The following is a 19,463-nucleotide window of genomic DNA, read 5'->3' as shown; positions in this document are numbered from 1 at the left end:
AGCAGTTGAACCTTTTTATTGTTCTCATTTCAAACAGGGTGTTGTAGGAAACGCCTCCGGCTCTGTACTGGTTGTTTGGGTTGATGAGATTCCCATGTGGAATACTGAGACAAACACCAAAACATCTTTTCCGTTCATCGCCACGTCGTACCAGCCGTTGCTCATTTCTGTTTTACACGATACAACTTAACCAATCATTTAAAATCATAGCTAACAACTAAATTACACGAGTTTCCAGAGGGCAGGGTGACTAATTTTCCTTCTAAACTGAATCTGAGGGGCTGAGGGATTTTCCACCACGTCGGCTTACGTTCATCCTCTAACCCTCGTGTCGTCCTACGGGTCACACTGACCTGTTTTAAAGATTGGGGGGGAACAAAACAAAAAACATTTTCACAGTGAAACTTTTTGGTGGAAAAACAAATGTTTCTTTAAGAACATTCAGAAAAAAAATCAACCAAAATCCAGCGAAATTCACTGGATTTTGGTTTATTTTTTGTGTGAATGTTCTTAAAGAAAATAGAAGTTTTACTGATGCATATGGAATCACTTTAGATATTTTTAGGATTTTTTTGGGAGGATTTTTACTCATTTTGTGAAAGTATTTACAAGAATTTTCTTGCCAAATCTGGGCGATTATTTTTTTATTTTTAAATAAAACTTTAAAGGGAAACTTAAGTAATTACTGGAATTTTCTTCCTGAAAGTTTGCACATTTCCAGAAATCTGGAGAATTTTTGTCAGACAAGGAAACAATATTTTTGATGCCCGTAAATGAGGACGACAGGAGGGTTAAGAACTTCTCCAATATCCATTTTCTCACTCAGAACTGCAGAGAATTTGGTAGCTTGGTGGAAATACTGATGCAAAAAAACTTAATTTCATAGCAACCATAAGAGGGTGAGTCACTTAGAAATCAAATCTGAAACATCATTCTTCAAGCACAGGTGAAACCGAAACATGCAATTTTGATTGTCACTGAACAATCTGGTTTGGCTTTCCACACCTCTCAGTGGCCTACTGACTTATTTTCAGCTACTTGGGAGGGTTTGTAGTTCGTATCCTGTCAGTGAGACAGACGTCAGAAATACGAGCTGTAAAAGGGGAAACACTGGGGATTAAAGACACCTGGCTGAGAAGGTGGAGAAGTGGAGTTTGTTGTGCATTTTGTTTAAAGGGAAGACTGAATTCACGTGCAGCAGTCACGTTCTTTCTGCACTCGCTTTGCTTTGTGAAGCAGAAGCAGCAGCTGACATCAAAACGTAGTGCAGTTTAAGAAGAAACCAGCATCCTATGAAAACATGCACCCCAACAACAATTACTACCGCGTTGTACTGAAATGTTTTCAGACCGTCACACTGGCGGCAGCAGTAGTGTTCTACCTTAGGGCACATTTAAATACTTCCATCCATTCTTGAGCAAAATCTTCAATGTTTCAACACAAAAAATTAAACACCTGAACTAAAATAAATCCCTTGTGGAAACATGTAGCATTAATTTGAGCTAATAAACCAGAACTTTTAGTCAGAAGTGGTTTCAAATTGACAGAACTAACCACATTTCATTTCTACATCCTACATTTGGTTCGTTTATCAGAGGAAGCATCACACAGGGGAGGATGTAAATGGCACTTTGCTGCATAGGAACAGGAAGAGCTAGAAAATAACAAGTGACACAGCAACAGTTCCTGTGGACTTTGAGGTTTACTTCATCTACTGTCTGCAAACTTTCCATGTCGGGCCGCTGACTCAGATGGCAGCAAACAGAAAAGCCACAGACACAACAGAAGACCAGAAAGCAAAACTAGCAGAGGAGGAGAGCTGAAGGTTGGAGTCAAAAAGAAGTTAAAAGACAAAATGGCAACATGGAGAGGGTAAGAAGAGCAGTGGAGTGCTTCGTTTTCCCCTTTCAGCACCTGGTCTAATGACAGCCAGGAACACCAGGCTGTGGATGAGGTGAAGGTTTGGTTTGCTGGGGTGGGGGCAATTTCACAGATTATAAAACCTTCAAAAGTATATTAGATTTAAAAAAAACCTCATTTGATAAATCCAATACCGTTTGTAAGGAGAGTCCCGCTGTGTTTATTTCTACCTCATCATTTGTGTTTTTCTGTTCTACTTCCTCCTCAATCTTATGATGCCGTACGTCATGACAGCAGCCAGGACCGCCAGGGCAGCGCCTCTGTACAGCAGGACCTGGAGCTCTGATGCTGGGACCGGCTGCCCCAGGGCCTCCTCTACCGGGGCCTCTGCAGCCTGGGGGACCGGAGGCTCACTCAGCGTGGCGTCGGGGTCGGCCACAGTCTCTGGTTCTATCTGGGGTTCTTCTGGTACTTGAGGCACTGAGACGGGCTCCGGCTCCGGTTCAGAAGCTGGTTCTGCTGTGGGTTCAGGCTCTGGTTCTGGGGTCTCCTTGGCTGGAGGCGGGGTGTCCACCTCAGCAGGCACTGGGGCGGTGGCAGCAGCTGGTTCTGGCTCAGGCTCTGGTTCTACTGCAGGAACAGGTAAAGGTGCTGCAGGTTCTGGTTCAGAGGGAGCAGGAGCTTCAGGGGGAGGCAGCTCTGGTTCTGAGGAGATGAAGGAAGGTTCTGCAGACAAGCTTGCAGGAGTCTCTATCACAACCGGCTCCTCTAATGACATCAAGGAAGCCGGAGGCGTGCAGCCGGCCTGATCGGACGCTGGAACGGGTGGAGTCTGGTCCCTGAATTCCTGCCTGAGCTCGGCCAGCTCGCTCTCAGTGCCTAAAACGCTCATCATGCTTTCTTCTATCGCCCCGCCTTCACCGCCTTCCTCCAGCAGCTCCGCCTCCTCTCGCTCCACGTGGACAATGTCTGAGTTTGAGGAGTTGTTCTCGCTGCGCTCCTCAGCCAGAGCCACGCCCTCGTTGCTGTCCAAGCTCTTGACGTCTTCAGGATCCATCATTCCAACCTGTGCCCAGGACTCGTGGCCGGCCAGAGACACCGGTAAGCTTTCTGTCTGCCAGGAGCTCTGCTCGCTGCTGTTCTCTCCGGTGCAGAGCAGCGACGACGGAGGGCTGAGCTGCTCCGGATGATGGTCCCCTGAGAGGATGTAGATGTCGTTGCTGTCTTCAGCGATGGTCACGCCTCGCTCCTCCTCTGACACCAGACTGAACACTTCACCCTGTGGCAGACAGACAGGAACAAAGATGGTTTTTACATCCTGTACTGTATAAAATAGGAGAGCTAACGAGGTCATTTGAAGACTCGTTAAGGAGCAACATTATGGAGGATAATTTCACCCAAGAAAAAGAATCATACGGGTCAGCATAGAAATGAAGGAAAACATTAAAACATAACTTTCAAAATGGAGCAGTTCTAACTTAAACAGAGTTTAGCCTTCTATGCCACCTAGTGACCAACAGCAGATCACATCCATCTTATTATTATTATATAACAGAAACATCATATAACCATGTGGGTATGAATAACAGAGAGGAGCTCAGGAAAACACACTGATGTAAACCTATTAGAACTGCAGATTCTGTTGGACAGACATTTGACCTTGAGATATTAAAGGTCAAACTGATTTCTAAAGCTGCTCTGCTCTGTCAAATACAAGGAAGGAAATATATTCTAGTAGCAGTGAGTTACTTTCCCAGCTATGAGAATGCCTGATTTTTATTATGTCATTTTATTTTCAGAAAGCCAGTGGCTCACAACGATTGTTAGGTTGTCAAACAGTAAAATATGAGAGTTCAAGTCTCAACTTTAGACTGACATACATTAGTATCTTTCCTTTTAGATCATAAATGAGTGCTAGAGGAAGAAGTCAGAAGAATCCATCCTGTGGATCACAGAAGTTCATGGAAATCAATCCAATAATAGTGAAGACAACGGTGGTCTGATCTCCACAGCTGCATGTACGACTGGAGAATGATCTGACTGCATCTCATCACCAATCTGCCTTGCTGTCATTTCTTTAAACCAGTCCCAATCATCCTGTTTGGTGTTTTGGATGCATTGCCAGTGCTCCTGCGAAACAGTGACGGATTCCCTTAAAAACCCAAGCAGGGCTTCCTTTGAGCGCTCCAAATCTCCAACAAAACTGGTCGTTGTCAGCGTGCAAGTCTCTGCTTCAAGGTAGCTGCCGTTTCTCATAGTGAACGGGATTTTGAGAATTTCGGGGGAAAAAAAACAGCCAAAATAGTCGGCATAACGCTGAAGTTTCCACCCAGTAAGCCTGGTCTGACTCACCACTAGAGAAACATTTCCATTCTCAGAACCAGTTTGCCACACAGATAAAAACAGCATGAACACACAGTAACTGATGAAGTGTTAAACCTGTCATGGCGGGGCTCTCTGTTGTGTTGCATGTCACATAGGTGTGACCTGAGCACTCCTCCTGAATTAAATTCAAACAGACAGGAGTGTCTGTCTGACAGGGAGGGTGAGTGTTGGTGTGAGCGGCAGACATGAAGGTTCTGACAGCAGGAACCAGCTCCCAAAACAACACAGCGGTGATAACCAGTCATTCTGTTATTCACAGAGCGTCCCTCACTGTTAACATGAATCTAACCCATACAGTGAAACATACAGTGCTCAGACTAGCCCTGACACGTGTTAACATGCTTTCTAAATAACCTTTAAGCTCTGAAGGTTATTTTCCTTACAAGGACGCTCGGCGTTGTGCACAGCAGATGCACCCTGGGAGGCAGGAAAGAGATTACATGTGACAGCGTTCCGTCGTTATCCAACATTTGCTTTCTCCGTAAGCTGATTTGCATGTGGAAGAGCAGGAGTGTTTCACCAAATGCTGCCTGTCAGCTGGACACAACTGGACAAGGTCACCGTGTGGTAGAAGATCAGCAGCAAGGGCACGCAGAAAAATGTAATGCTTCTGTATTTACAGTCTGAAATCTGTACTGTTATGAAGTGATCTAAAATCAGAACTGACATTAAACCACGGAGATCAGACTGATGGTAAAAATACTGCTGCCATGAAAGAACATCAACTTTGTTTCCCACAAACTAAAACCATCTAACACATGACTTTTTACACATTCAAAGTGACTAAAAGGACTTGAATTAGACAAGAAAAACTCACTATGTGACCAGTTTAAAGTCAGAGCACAGTCCGAACCTGCAGATTTATAATAGAAAGCAATAATTTAAGCAAACGACTGTGAAACCTGAAGAAACAACACAATTTAAAAAACATACCTGCGAAGACAAAACTTCGAGCCTGGTCTAAATATGTTGACTGTAAATGTGTTCTTTCTTTATTGCTTCTCTGCCTAAGCTGGGAAACTCACTCAGTGTTCTTTTGGTCGGGTTGAGTTCTCCACCCTCGCCCCAAGACAAACTCAAACTCTATAAATGAGAACACATTCCTGTTGTTGAGCCAAAGGTGTGCAGCCTACCTGTCCCTGCTCTGCCTTCCCCCTCCCAATCAGCTGCTAACTGCACTGACAGCAAACCCTTGAGTAACCACTGGTCTACTAACCCCTGAAAAGAGGATCTTTAGGAGAGGAAACCTGATGTCAGCTGTATGTGACTTTAACATGTCCCTGCTATGTTGACACGTGACCGTCACATACAGTCGACACGTTACACCCCTCTGCAAATCCAAACATCAGATCTCAACTCTCCACATCACCAAAACATCAAACGACACTCATCCAGATCCAGTTTGAAGCCAGGGCATGTAATTTAGTGATTATTTAGATCGATGTTTGCTGGCTCACATGCACTCCACGTTTAGGAGGATTATGTCACTGCTGGTCTTTATGGTCCAGCTCTGCAAGAGGTCCTGCAGGAGATAAATGAGTCGGCTAAGAATGCTGAGAAAGAGCTGCTGGACTGCACTAGATCAACATTTAAAAACAAGACAATTTGACTATTTTTAAAGTAATTTATTACCAAGTAAAATGGCTCTACAGGCTTCACTATGGAATCACAGGAGTGCCATAATAAAAGATAAATCTGTTTAAAAAATGAGGCAATAAATGTGTAAATATAAAGCACATTTCTTCTTATTTTTTAAAATTATTTTATTTATTTGTCTTTATATTTGTACTTTAAGACCCTTTTCGTTTATGGATTCAGCTTTGATCAATATTTCTTTATATATCAACATTATTTTTATTTTATTTTATTCATTTGTCTTTCCACATTTATTTACTTATTCTTTCATGGATTTTTTTTATTTTAATTTGGCAATCTCACTACTCCATAGGAGAGTGACAGTAACAGTGACAATCAAGACCTACTCTATTCCATTCTTATTTTTTATCAGATTTATTATTTTATTTATTCCTCTTTATATTTACACATTTATTTCTTTTTCATTTTTTCAGATCTATCTTTTATTTTGGCATTCCTGTGATTCCATATATTTCACATAAGGAGATAAATGCAAGACAAAGCTTCATTTTTCCATTTTATTTACTTTACTGGAATATTCTCGTGTTGATAAAAACCAACAACAGAGCAATAAAACACACTATTAATAACTACACTCTCCTCCAGCAGTACATTCTCAATTCATGGTGGTCTAAAGCGAATGCATCCCTAGAATTTATTAGTATTTTATCATCATGTTTAGGCTTATTGTGTCACACTGGATTTTAATACATAAACAGAATCCCAGCCGCTGGCAGAATGAGTCTGTCTGCTACAAGCGCTGTAATGTGACAAGCTGAGGGATGAATGTGTTTATGGACTCAGACAAGCCCTTGGCAGACTCCTTTTTAAAGCGTTGCAGTCGTCTTTGCTGCGTAATTTACATCATTGCACAGCTGTGAGGTTCATAGATAGAAACAGACCAGAGGAGAGGATGGCTGCCCTGTTTAAACACCGGCAGTCTGCCAATGTGTCGCTGCTGCTGGGGGAAGTTTTTAAGCGAGCTACAAGTGGGTCAGTCCAGCCCCTGGTGATGATGTTTTTAGAGGATTATTAGAGTTATTTTGGGGACTTCCTCAGCCTCTACAGCCACTCTTCTCATGCTGATGCAGCGGCCCAGCGATGCTCATGGAGCTGGTGAGGGGCGCTTACATAACAGCAGGGAAGGACTGGTGCACTGAGCAGACAGCAGCGTGGCCTGACAGGGTTACAGCACCTCATCACAGCAGCAGCATTTAAAGATATGCTGATTTGACTATCAACTAGTAAAACAACGTGTGCCTTTATCATCTCCTCTTCTTTGCCTAGTGGGAGGCAACACAAAGCCTGACATTTGAAGGTAACACACAGACAAATGCACCTGATCCAGAGGTCAAACCTGCATTTGTTTGTGTTACCTTCAAATGTCAGGCTTCGTATTACATCACACTCAGAAGGACGGTAATATGAAAAGTCTGATGTGCACACTCAGGTCTTATGCAGCAGTTTTCAGAAGGACAGCTGTCTGATTCCACACGAGGACAACAAGCTCCTCCACCATGTAGGCCATTTTTTTACCCCCCCATGCTGTCCCTCCCCAACCACCCTCCTCCTACCCGCCCCTGGCTGTGCACCGTCTGAGGGCTACTGGTTTTGTTCCTGCCAAATGAAGTGTACATAACATTAGGGTCATAATAATCCGTATTGTGTTCAGATGTAACCAACAAAGGCATCACTGGAGCCGCCCAAACCTTGCATCAGTCGCAATACTGTTCCAGAAGAGAACGGGACAGACAGAAGATCTGTTTACAAAAGAATTTATGCAAAGATTTTTCACGGTCACTCAACAGAAAACGAGATGGAAAAATAAAAGAAAACCTGAAAACAAGATAAATAAAACTTTATGCTTCACATGCAGCATCCATGAGGATTTTTAGATTTTTTGTTCTTGTCTTCACAGACAGATCACGGTCCTGTAAACAACACGTCAGCTTCTACTGAATATTTCTGTGGAAACGCTAAACAACAACACGAGGATGGAAACTTCAGCTACTGAGAATTTCTCCAAAACATTTCACATCCTAACCAACCAGCTCTCTGTATAGCTGCATCACAAATGAAGCGTCCTACCTCAGAGCGAAGCGTTCAAACCCGGCGGTTTACACTCCAACAGTCAGAGCTCAGAAAAGTCAAAAAGACGAGCGGGTCGTGGAGACGGAGCGGAGGCAGGAAGCCGGTCGGAGATAGGTGTGCATGCGAGCAGCTGTCAAACTAATGGAGGTTTCACTTTGCTTTCACCGTGCACATCTCTCACCCCTCCCCTCCATCACACTCCCTCCCTCTCTCCCTCCTCCCTCCTCCTCATCCTTCCGTCGGTGATGCTGCCCGAGTCCATCATCCGTTCATCGCCTGTGACATAACCCAGGGCCAGAATGCAGCTTTGTTTGGACCCAGTGCACTGTGTTCACATTTACAGGCCGAGCGTCACGGCGATGAGGTAATGGCGACGGGAGCGACGGTTAGCGTGTCGAGTCACGTGACCCTTCGTCAGCAATGACCTCGTTCAGAGGGAGCCGCTCCAGTTATTACAACATCCTAGATGATATTTTCACTGAAAGCATGTGAATCTTAAACTCAAGAACAGTGCAAAAATGAGCACAGAATAGTAAGACATGGAAGTGCCATAATAAAAGATAAATCTGTTTAAAAAAAAAGGAAATAAATGTGCAAATATAAAAAGGAAAAAATAAAAATACCTCTGTTGAAAAAATAAGGAAAGAAATGTGTAAATATAAAGAGGAATAAATAAAAATATAATATTTAAAGATATGTGGAAATATAAAGGAAAATTTTATCTTTACTTTCCCCTTGTTTTTTCCTTTTTTGTTTTTTTCAGGTATTGACTACTCGCCTGCACAGAAAGCCCCGCCCAAAGCAATTTGATTGACAGCTCGGTCCATCAAATAAAAGCAGAAAAGCAAAATGGAAAAACAAAGGAAAAAAACAAAGGGAAGAGGGCAAAGCAAAGACAAAACTTACTTTTATATTTACATATATTTAATGAATATATTTATTCTTTTATTTATTCCTCTTTATATTTACATATGTATTTCCTTATTTTTTAACAGATTTGTCTTTTATTATGGCACTTCTGTGATTCCATATGGCTGAGATGTTAATTACTCTCCCTTCATATGTGCACGTTACCTCCAGCAAGGGTCACTTATTAAAGCATATTTCATGTTATGAAGTCCTTAAACAACTATATTACCTTATATATATATATATTTGAAATTAATTAGTGTTTCCTCATGAATAAACCAAATGAAAGAGAAGAACAAATGTTTGGTCTAAAGTCTGTTTTTCTTATAACTGACCCAAAATTATTCAAAAAACGTTTAAAAGGACCTGAAATTTTGTCCAAACTGTCTCGAAAATTGTCCAAAATTGGTCAAATCTGGATTATCTTCAGACTGTGACAACTGGATGGATTTAAAATGATCTGGTGTCAGTTTTTATCAGAACTCAGATGTGTTTTCATGGTTCCATCTGCTGGAATGATGAAGTTCTGAGGCTCAGAAATGATGGGAAAAGTCCATTAAAAAGTGATAAATCTGGAGCCACCTCTATGGACTGAACTTCTTCCATTTATTATGGTATTTAATTTAATCTCACGTGTTTGATAATGTGGCTGTTGTAGCTCACTGATGCCCTCATCTGGTCACTTAGAGACGTACATCTTTTATGAACATGGCACTTCTTAACATCTCAGCTTCCTGTTTCCTTCTCGTCAGCTCTGTGCAGCCTTGGAAGCGATTTAGTCATTATTAAAAACAGGAAGTTCTGAGTTCTATTCTAAACTTCTAAGCTTACGTCTCACACTCTCAGTCTTAGCACACAGATAGTTAGTTAAACTTGATTCCTTATTTTTAATCGTACGAGTTTGAAGAAATGCTGCACGCCCGGTAGTCATTTTTGATTTTTCAAGCGATTAATAAAACATAGGAGCATCCATCATGTTTTTCCTCCATCCCATGGTTAAAACTCACCCATCCTCCTTGCTGGATGATGAAGGCAGCTTCGTCTTCCTCCAGGTAGCGCAGTCCGAGATCCAGCAGAGTCGTCACAGACTGACCTTCACTCTGTAAGGACTGGAGCAGCAGCAACGGCACGACGACCTGGTGGAGAAGAAAGAGAGAAGGGAATACAGACAGATAGAATACATTATCAGGGCAAAAATAAAAGGCAGAAATGTCCCGTCTTTTTACTCACCTTGCTCCAGCCTCCCTGTGTGTGTGTGGACAGATCCAGTGTTGTCTCTCTGAATTTCTGAAAGTCCAGAGGTCTAAAAAACAGGAACCAGACATTATAAAAAGAGTCTGAAAATTTAAAGACAATATAACAGTCACTCCCTAATGTTCTTAGAGATGATCACATTTCTGTTTGTTTATTTCCTTTTATTTATTTTTGATAGGAAACGGTTTTCTGAATAAAAAGAACAAGGATAATATTGTGCGCATGCGGGCATAAGTGAACTGTACCATCACAAAAAAAAACCTGTTAAAACTGACGAATAAAGAATTAAAATAGAGTAAAAGTTCATTTTATTTCTTGTCCATACAGGTTTTGCTCTCTAAATTAACTCTTCTAATCTCTTTAAATGTACTGAACTTCAAACGTGCTCTGATAGAAAATGTTCGCTGCCTCTCTTTGACGTTTGACTGTTGAGATTCACACATTATAAATTAATCTGTGTTAGCTGCTATATATTATAAATGTGGATGTTTCAAATACAGGCTTTTTCTAAAGTTCTACATTTGTTGCCTCAGTTTTCTGACTTTTTTTCATATGATGGCAGGAAAAGCATGTCAAAAAAGGTCTTTTGTATGCTCTGGAGTAGTTCACTGAGCAGGAACTGTCTTTTGTAACTGAGTTCTGAACACATTTACAGTTGGAAGTTGAAGCCACGGTCTTATCAGTCGGCCACTGAGCTGCTCTACTGGAGCAGTTGGTAATTATCTTCCTTGTCCTGGCTCACCCATCTTTAACCTAATGAGTCCCCTAAAAATGATCTCTTTTCCTTAAATATATTGTTCTGTGTCCTAAAATGGCTTAGATGTCACTTCCTTTTAAATATGAAGTCCCGAGCTCTCCTCCTTCCACCAGATGATCGTCCACTTCAATCACACATACAGATGAGCTAAAAGTCAGCATTTCTGGTGTCACCTGAGATTTTAACCCCACTTTCCTCCATCCAGTCCTCTGTGCTACAACATCCGGATCCCACTGAGGACTTTGGTGTTACCTCATCTGATCAGCGATTGTGATTGGCTGAAATCTCCCGTCCTAAAAATTCAAACATAACCAACAGAAGCTGCAGAGTCTAGTCTTCTCTCAAACCACCTGAATCACAACATGCTGTAAAAGCTCTAGATGTTTAACACATAACAAATTACCAACACGTTTCAGATGAGCTTGTGAAGACTATTCCTTTCCCAATGATTCTGGGGCATTTAAAGCAAGAAAAGCAAACGTGAATGTGTACATAAATGTCAGCGCGGGCCACTGGAATGCACTCCAAGACAAAGGTTCAAGTATAAACTGTGTCCGTGTGGAACTGTGTTGGTGAGACAAGGTCAGGATGTTTTAAAATAAATGTGTCTGCAGATGTATGTTTGCATCACTTTGTTTACACTATTTCTAATCTTCTTATATTCAGAACTGAACGCACACCTTTCAGTCACACTCTGCAGCTTTTTCTCCTCACCTGATTGCCCAAAAAGTTCAGGAGTTCAGTCAGAAGAAAGAGAATAATACCAGCAGCATATCAGTGCTTTCACACTGTGTGCTTTTTGCCTCAGCAAAAAATTAATGCAGTGGAACCAATACTTAGATGTGAATCGTATTTTTTGGATTGAACGTTTTCAAGCAGTTCAGAAAAACAGCACTGAACTCTTTTACTTGGGGATCTCAGTCAAGCTGCCTTTTAAATCCCCGTTCAGCTCCACAAACTCACCCTGTGAGGAGTGTGTGCACGGCTGCTGCCAGCTGTGTGTCCAGCTCTCTGGTCACTTTATCTCCCATCGCAGCCAGACAGTCTTCAATGGAGCTCTCTGGGTTGGTCGGGCTGAACACCAGCGACGTGTGGCGGTCGAAACCTGTGCTGGAAAAAGCTGCAAACAGAGAGTGGTATCTCAGACCAGCAGGGCAACATTTAGAAGAATTTATCCTGTTAAAAAAAAGACGACTGGAAAAATGATTTAGCAACTCTGGATTTGTTAGATGTTGAACTCATATAATCCAGACAGATATTTATGAAAAGTCTGCAGCATGGAAATGAAAAAGGCTATTAGGAAGTTCACCAACAATTCTATCTTCTATCTAACTGTGGTGACAGAGTGTTTTCGTTCATGTGTTCAGGGAGGAGGGTATTTACTGACATCAAACATCCGTCACTCAAAAAAGACTCATCTGTTCTTACTACACATGAACACGCGGCGACGTTTCCTCACGCTACTCAGGAAAGAAACCAAAGTTCATACACAGGCATACATTTCATATTTGTATACTGACAAATAATCGACTTTTGTATTTTTTTTGCACAGACAGACCAGCAGACTGAATGAACAGAGAGTTTAAAACATTGAAGCTTTTAAAAATTCTTTTATTTTAGCCGTGAAATATCACGAATGTGCACAGAAAGCCAAGTTACTGATATCTGAATCCTCACAGAGACGTGACTCCGTTAAGATTAACCTGAAATCAACGACTCAGGACCTTATGAGAACATTTTCGGGACAGAGTGTTACTGGAAGATAACCAGTGGACAGCTGGGACCACTTACAGGCAGCGATTTCATCTTCCAGTCGTCTCAGCTCGTCCTCTATCTGCTCTTTAATCATTCTGGCCCTCTCTCTCGCATTCTGGACATCTCCTGAAAGACAAAACAAGTGACATGAATCAGCAGCCTCTCTGTGAAATATGACACAGCACTTTACAAAACATCACACAACACCAGCGGAGGAAAGTTGTTTACAGTTTATTTCATGCTTTCACGTCTTAACTGCATATTACGGATGTACAGTCAGTTTAGAGGGTGGTGATTCTCTGTTTAGTGTGTGTTTGCCTGGAATTTATTTTTAAAGCGAAGGCTGGTGAAATACAGGATCTGCTCTGTGCAGCTAAGTTATTTAGGATAAATAATAAAACAAGAATAAATATGGAATCTGACTTTTTATTAATACAGAGAATATCAGAGCGGAACCTTTCCATCTCTAGACTCCATCATGAAGAAAACTGCATACGCGATGTCAAATTTATTTTATTTTATTTAGCATTTATTAACAGGTCAGTCCCACTGAGATCAGAGATCACCTTTATAGGAGACCTGCAGCATCGTCACATTAAAAACGGTAAACAGCAGATAAAATAACACTAAAACTTGCTCAGAGACCAGGTAGACTGCAATGATTTCACCAGAACTTTGAACTCATTCAGTGGAACAAGGATTTGAAGTTGAAGTTTAGATTCTAATTTATTCCAAGTATCAGGTGCAGAAAAGCTAAAGGCTTTCTTGTCCAGTTAAGACCATACTTTGGGGACGACTAATGTCAGAATGTCCACAGATAAAAGATTATGACTTCCATGTTTCCCTGTTAAAAGACAAACAGGAAGGAATAATACCCAGAATGGTTCTGTAAATAAACACCAATGACTTATAGATGTCCAGTTAACTTTATATGAGAACTCAGTGGTGAGTAAGGATACCACATCTACTGAATCTCAGCCCCCCCACGGTACACACCACCCAACATGCAGAAGCAGAAGCCTTCATGTAAACACAACATACAACACAAACACACATAGTTTGCCAACAAACCAGTTGTGAGTGCATAAACATGAACATTCCTGCAGGGCAGAGCGATGTCTGTCGGCTCAGGTGAAGCTAACGCTAACACGCTTCACTTTCAGGTCATTTTTTTTCAGCATGAAGCTCCAAAAATAAAAACAGCTTCCCTGTCATTGCGTGCATGAAAGTCCTATTGCTCAGCGTATGCAGAAGTTAATTATTTATAATGTTGAGTCTACAGTGCTGGGGGTGTAACGAAGCACGCAACACAAAGCCTGCTGGGCTGGACCATGATGAGCTTTCACATAAAACATTCTTTTATGACTGGAGGGAACTAGAAGGGTGATACTCTTGTTTCTTCATGTATTCAACCCAGAAACACGATTATTTCCTGGTGACTCCATTAGTTCAGCTGGTTTGAAACAGCTCTACTAAATTAGGGACTAAAGAAACACAAACATCATTCTTCATTGGTTTAACTTTTAAAATCCAGGTTTTCTCCACTGAAACTTCTAAACTCGGAGATAAGAAGACAGGCGACCCCCTCTTCCATCTCTCGTCCCCGCAGCCCAAAATAAACACCCCGAGGACGGTGTTGGTTTTTCCCGAGCTTGGTGCTGTTTCAGCATTCAGACAGACAACGATTCTGCTTTGGTCCACTGGCGTGTGAGTAATCCTGCAGTGATTACACATGACAGGCTGTCAGAAATTGGACCGGGTCGAGCGGAAAGCAGGGATCAGCCACTCATCTGCCTTTCTCCGCCCATTCCAAGCATTCACACAATAAAATGGACAGGAAACACTGACAGCTCACATCCAGCCCTCCTCTCTGTTTCTGTCAGCTCTCCTTTCACTTTTCTAACCATCGTTTTAGACACTTCTGTTCATTAACCGCCACGTATGACCACAACCCAAGTAATCACAACTCTTTATTTCCTCACTCAGAGCAGAGTCTGCTGGCGTTTAGTTTCACACATCCTTCCTCTCATGTGACATAACGGAGAGAACAATTACTAATGAGCCACATGTGGAGGCTTCGGGTGTATCCTAGCAACCACGCATGCGGACGTTTTGCTCAGTGTTCGGTTTGGTATGCAGGGGCGCATCCAAAAATTATTACTGAAAAACTTGGGGTGGCACGCAGAAAAACAAAAGCCAGAACTTAATTCCAGAAATTCTTTACTGCTGTAGTGTTGTGGGAGAATAGTTACAAAGTATAGAATGCTAAGAAATCATTAACTATCTAATTATAAGACATCATACAATGATATAGGCCACCCTGGTTTCTTATTTTACAGTTAATGGTATTATTACCTACTGTGCAGAGACCACTAACATTTTTGGCTGCGAGAATGACCACAGTTCAAAATAACCCAAGAGAACAGACGCTTAGAGCAGCGGCGTCAAACTCATCTTAGTTCAGGTTCCACATTCAGTCCAGTTTAAAGTCCAGTAAAACCACAGCATAATAGCCTATAAATAACTCAATTTTTTCCCCTTTGTTTTAGTGCAAAATGTACGCTCTGAAAATGTTCACATTCAAGGAATTCTCTTTTTACAAAACATCATGAACAACCTGAAATTTCTGAAGAAAAATAAGTTAAATTTCATCAGCATTCAGCCTCAGTTTATCATTTCCTCATTACAACTTCCAGATCACAGAGTGTCTACAAAGAAACACAACATTTAGCCACCTGGAACTGAATGATGTAGGATTTTACTCAGTGATTAAAACGACAAAAGTCAGACAAAAAAGACAAGAAACAACAAAAACAAGACAAAATATTACAAAAGCAAGAAACAAAATGACAAAAATGGCAAAAAAGCGACAAAGCGACAAAAAATGGACAAATGACAAAAGCGAGAAACAAAACGACAAAAAAGCAGATAACGCAAGCGAGACAGAAGAAACAAAATGACGAATAAAGCAAACACAAAATGACAAAAACAAGACAAAAAAACACAAGTGAGACAAAAAGGAAACACAAAACGGGAAACAAAAACGTGAGACAAACGACACAAAACAAAAAGAGACAAAAAATGGACAAATACCAAAAGCGAGAAACAAAACGACAAAAAAGCAGATAACGCAAGCGAGACAGAAGAAACAAAATGACGAATAAAGCAAACACAAAATGACAAAAACAAGACAAAAAAACCCCACAAGTGAGACAAAAAGGAAACAAAACGGCAAAAACGAGAAATATAAATGTGAGACAAACGACACAAAACAAAAAGAGACAAAAAAATGGACAAATACCAAAAGCGAGAAACAAAACGACAAAAAGGTAGACAAACGACGAAAGTGAGAGAGAAAAAAAACACAAAATGACAAAAATAAGACAAAAAGCACAAGAGACACAAAACGACAAAAACATGAGACAAGCAACAAAAGTCAGTCAATACACAAAAAAAATGAGACAAAATACTACAAAAAATGAGACACAAAACGACAAAAGAACAATGAACAATCTAGTATTTTACTTTCTGATCCAAACAACTTGTTATGGTCTAGAAATGATTTTAAATTTACAGTTTTACTAATTTACAATCTGCAGTTAATGTCTTCTCTGTAATTTTTCCACTTTGAGGGCCGGATTGGACCCTCTGGAGGACCACTTTTGGCCCACGGGCCTCATGTTGGACACCCCTGCTGTTCTGTATTTGAGATCATTTTTTGGGTCAGAATATAATTGTGGGACTTTTTGTAACACAGCTCAGCAGAGATCAATTACTAACCAGCCACATGTCAAACAAATGAGGTTTTTGTAGCTGAAAAACAAGACGCTGGCGAACCTGAGGTCATGTCAGGGCACGTGGCTGTCGTAAAAGTTTCTGTAAAGGCATAACAGCTGCTCTGGAATACCGAAAGCACAATATCTGGGCTTATGAGAGCCCTGACGTGACGTTTATTTGTTTACAAGCTACTTTGCCTTTGTCCTGCTGGAGTGGAGCAGCAGTCTTTAGCCAAAGTCAGAGAGCTAAACTGAGCCGGTAAACAGGTGGCTACGTGCCGACACACACCACATATTTTGTGTTGCTGCCATGTGTGTGTGTGCATGCACAGCTCTATTTGTGTGCACTGTGAACACATAAAAGAAGAAGAGTGTAGAAAGGGCCTTTAAAGAAGTGTTTATCGCAGGTCGCTTCAGATTTCACAACAGCGAGTCACAGATCTGAGGTGTTTCCTCTCACCTTGAGACAGAGCTGGTGCCTGTGATCGACCGGCAGGCAGCATTCCCAGGTAGTTAAGGACGACGTATTTGGTTTCATAATGGAAACCCTCAGGCACGGCGGCGGTGATGGAGGCAGAAGAGGTGGAGCCCGAGGTAGCCATGGAAGAGACGTGTGTCAGACACTCAGGCACATTAATTCTTACAGTCAAAGCTGGACGAACGACCTGGAGAAAACGAGAACGAGAGGAAGAACAAAGTGATACTGTGGCTGTGATCATTACAGTCCAGAATCCCATTAAGAAAAGCCAAGAAATTCCACTTCTTCACCACATACCATCACAAAGGGACATTTAAACTGTAGAATAACCGTTTGTTTGCTCTAGCTCATTTATACACTCTTTTGGACCGTTTCAAGTGCATTATTTGTAACGTATCATTTTATTTTCCATGAAAAAAAACATCATCTATGGCCCATATTTCATCCCCATCATATCCAGATGTACAACATAAGGGGTTGTAGTGAATGTATTTTAAGAGAAGAGACAATATCCTGCTGTCACAAGCTGCAACGACACTTTAGATGAGCTTTTAGATCCCTGGATTACGAGGTTAGTGAAGCTGAAAGTCCTTAGTTTTTCTCACTCTGTCTCAATCTACTAAAAAAAATAAGAAAATAAACATGTAATTAAAAAGAGGAATAAATCAAAGAATAAATAAAAATAAATCTACTAAAAAAATAAGAAAATAAATGTGCAATTATAAAGAGGAGTAAATAAAAGAATAAATAAAAATAAATATGTCAAAAAATAAGGAAATAAATGTTTCTAAATATAAAGAGGAATAAATGAAAGAATAAAAAATTAAAATCTGTCAAAAAATAAGGAAATAAATGTGTAAATATCAAGAGGAATAAATAAAAAAAGAATCTGCAATAATTTCATTTGCTGTTTTTAACCACAAGACAGCATTTCACCTCAAGCTCATTTATATGCTCTTTTAGACTGTTTTAAGATTTTTATTTGCAACACATCATTTTATTTTCAGTTAAAAAAACATCCTCTATAGTTCATATTTTATCCCCATCATACCCAGATGTGGTAAATGTATTTTACACCTGTTTACCTAGAGCTCCTGTGTGAAGCTGTAAAAACACTTTAGGAGTGCTTTTATATGCTTGAATTACAAGGTTAATACATTTTTACTGAACATAACTGATGTCTATTTACTCTCAAATATGTATTTTTACAATGTTTAAATTCTGTTATGTAGGAAGGTCCATGAAGATGTTGTAAAACAGCTGTTACATGTATGATATAGAATGTCCTCTACAGTGTCATAATGTCCTATACCCACTGTGTAAGGGGGCAGGTTCACTTTGACAATCTGTCTGCTTAATTTTAATGATTAAATGTAGGATTTTTTTTTTTTTTTTTTTTTACCTTTTTAAGACATTCAGGACAAGTTTGTGCCAAAAGTACAAAATGGAACAATTACATAACACGTGGTGAACAAAAGGTGCCAAAAATGACTCTTGAGGGAAAGCATTTAAAGGACAAATGCTTAAATTAAACATAAACACTGCTGTGTTGTGGTGTTTAGCCACTTGGGACCACATAGTTTGTGTTTTCCTGCAAAGATAAGAGGATACCATGTGGACCAAAAGTTTCACTAAGTCTGATCAATTAAAACACACCTTCGGCTGTCTGAATTAAACCTCTCTGGTCTGGAGTTCAGTTTTACAGATAATAATAATGTTAAAATGACCAGAGTCATTAGAATAAAAGTAAATACAGTTTTTGCATAGGTTTGGATGGCTTTAAAATAACTATGACTACATTCATTCACAAGCAAGTATAAAGCTTAGCTAATTAACCAGCAGATAAATTACATAAGTGAAATAACTCGTGTCATTTATAGTCAAATAAGAAGCCTTTCCCCTCACATGGAAGCTACTGTTAGCTAGCTAACTGTACACCTATTTTTGCATGCTATTTATTTTAAACGGTGTCCGTTTCTTACCGTCCTTGTCCAAAAGGCAACCGGGTGCTGACGGACGACAAAGCCGAAGGGGGATAATATGCGACACGGACTCCAGCAACAGCAGCCGGACAGAGCAGACCTCCACGGGCAGTAAAACACGAGTACACGGTGTGCCCTGGATGGTTAGCAAGCGAGCAGTACAGCGTCCTCACACAGCCTTCAAAATAAAACACACAGCCTTCAAAATAACACACAGCCTTCAGAATAACACCCCACCAGCTGCTGGACACGCAGTTAAAACAGTACAGTTTACCATTAAACGAGCATGACTGAATTTATGTAGGAATCCGTTTAGCTTTAAGTTTAAATGATCAGGCAGGAAGAAATGGGGCGTATCCTAGCAACCGCACAGTATGGAATCACGGGAGTGCCAAAATAAAAGACAAATCTGTTTTCAAAAAAGAAAAAAGAAATAAATGGTTAAATATCAAGAGGAATAAAATTAATTAATTAATTAAAAACAAGGAAAAAATATGCAAATATAAAGACGAGCAAATAAAAGAATAAATAAAAATAAATCTGTTAAAAATAAGCAAATAAATGTGTAAACATAAATAGGA

The 19,463-nt window shown here is 40.5% G+C and overlaps 1 protein-coding gene across 1 annotated transcript; it reads right to left on the bottom strand.

Annotated features, from left to right (window-relative positions):
• On the bottom strand, positions 1–19,232 carry bcl2l13 (BCL2 like 13). Its single transcript, XM_022203118.2, has 7 exons — positions 18,883–19,232; positions 16,883–17,087; positions 12,683–12,772; positions 11,855–12,011; positions 10,111–10,183; positions 9,888–10,016; positions 1–3,139 (listed from the first exon to the last, which is right to left on the bottom strand). Exons 2-7 carry the CDS (start codon positions 17,022–17,024, stop codon positions 2,114–2,116), a joined length of 1,617 nt encoding a protein of 538 aa, XP_022058810.1. The 5' UTR covers positions 17,025–17,087; positions 18,883–19,232; the 3' UTR covers positions 1–2,113.
• Positions 19,233–19,463: the final 231 nt, after the last annotated feature.

This window comes from Acanthochromis polyacanthus, chromosome 8 (genome assembly GCF_021347895.1).
Source record: "Acanthochromis polyacanthus isolate Apoly-LR-REF ecotype Palm Island chromosome 8, KAUST_Apoly_ChrSc, whole genome shotgun sequence".
NCBI lineage: Eukaryota > Metazoa > Chordata > Actinopteri > Pomacentridae > Acanthochromis > Acanthochromis polyacanthus.
This window is presented reverse-complemented; position numbering and strand designations above follow the sequence as displayed.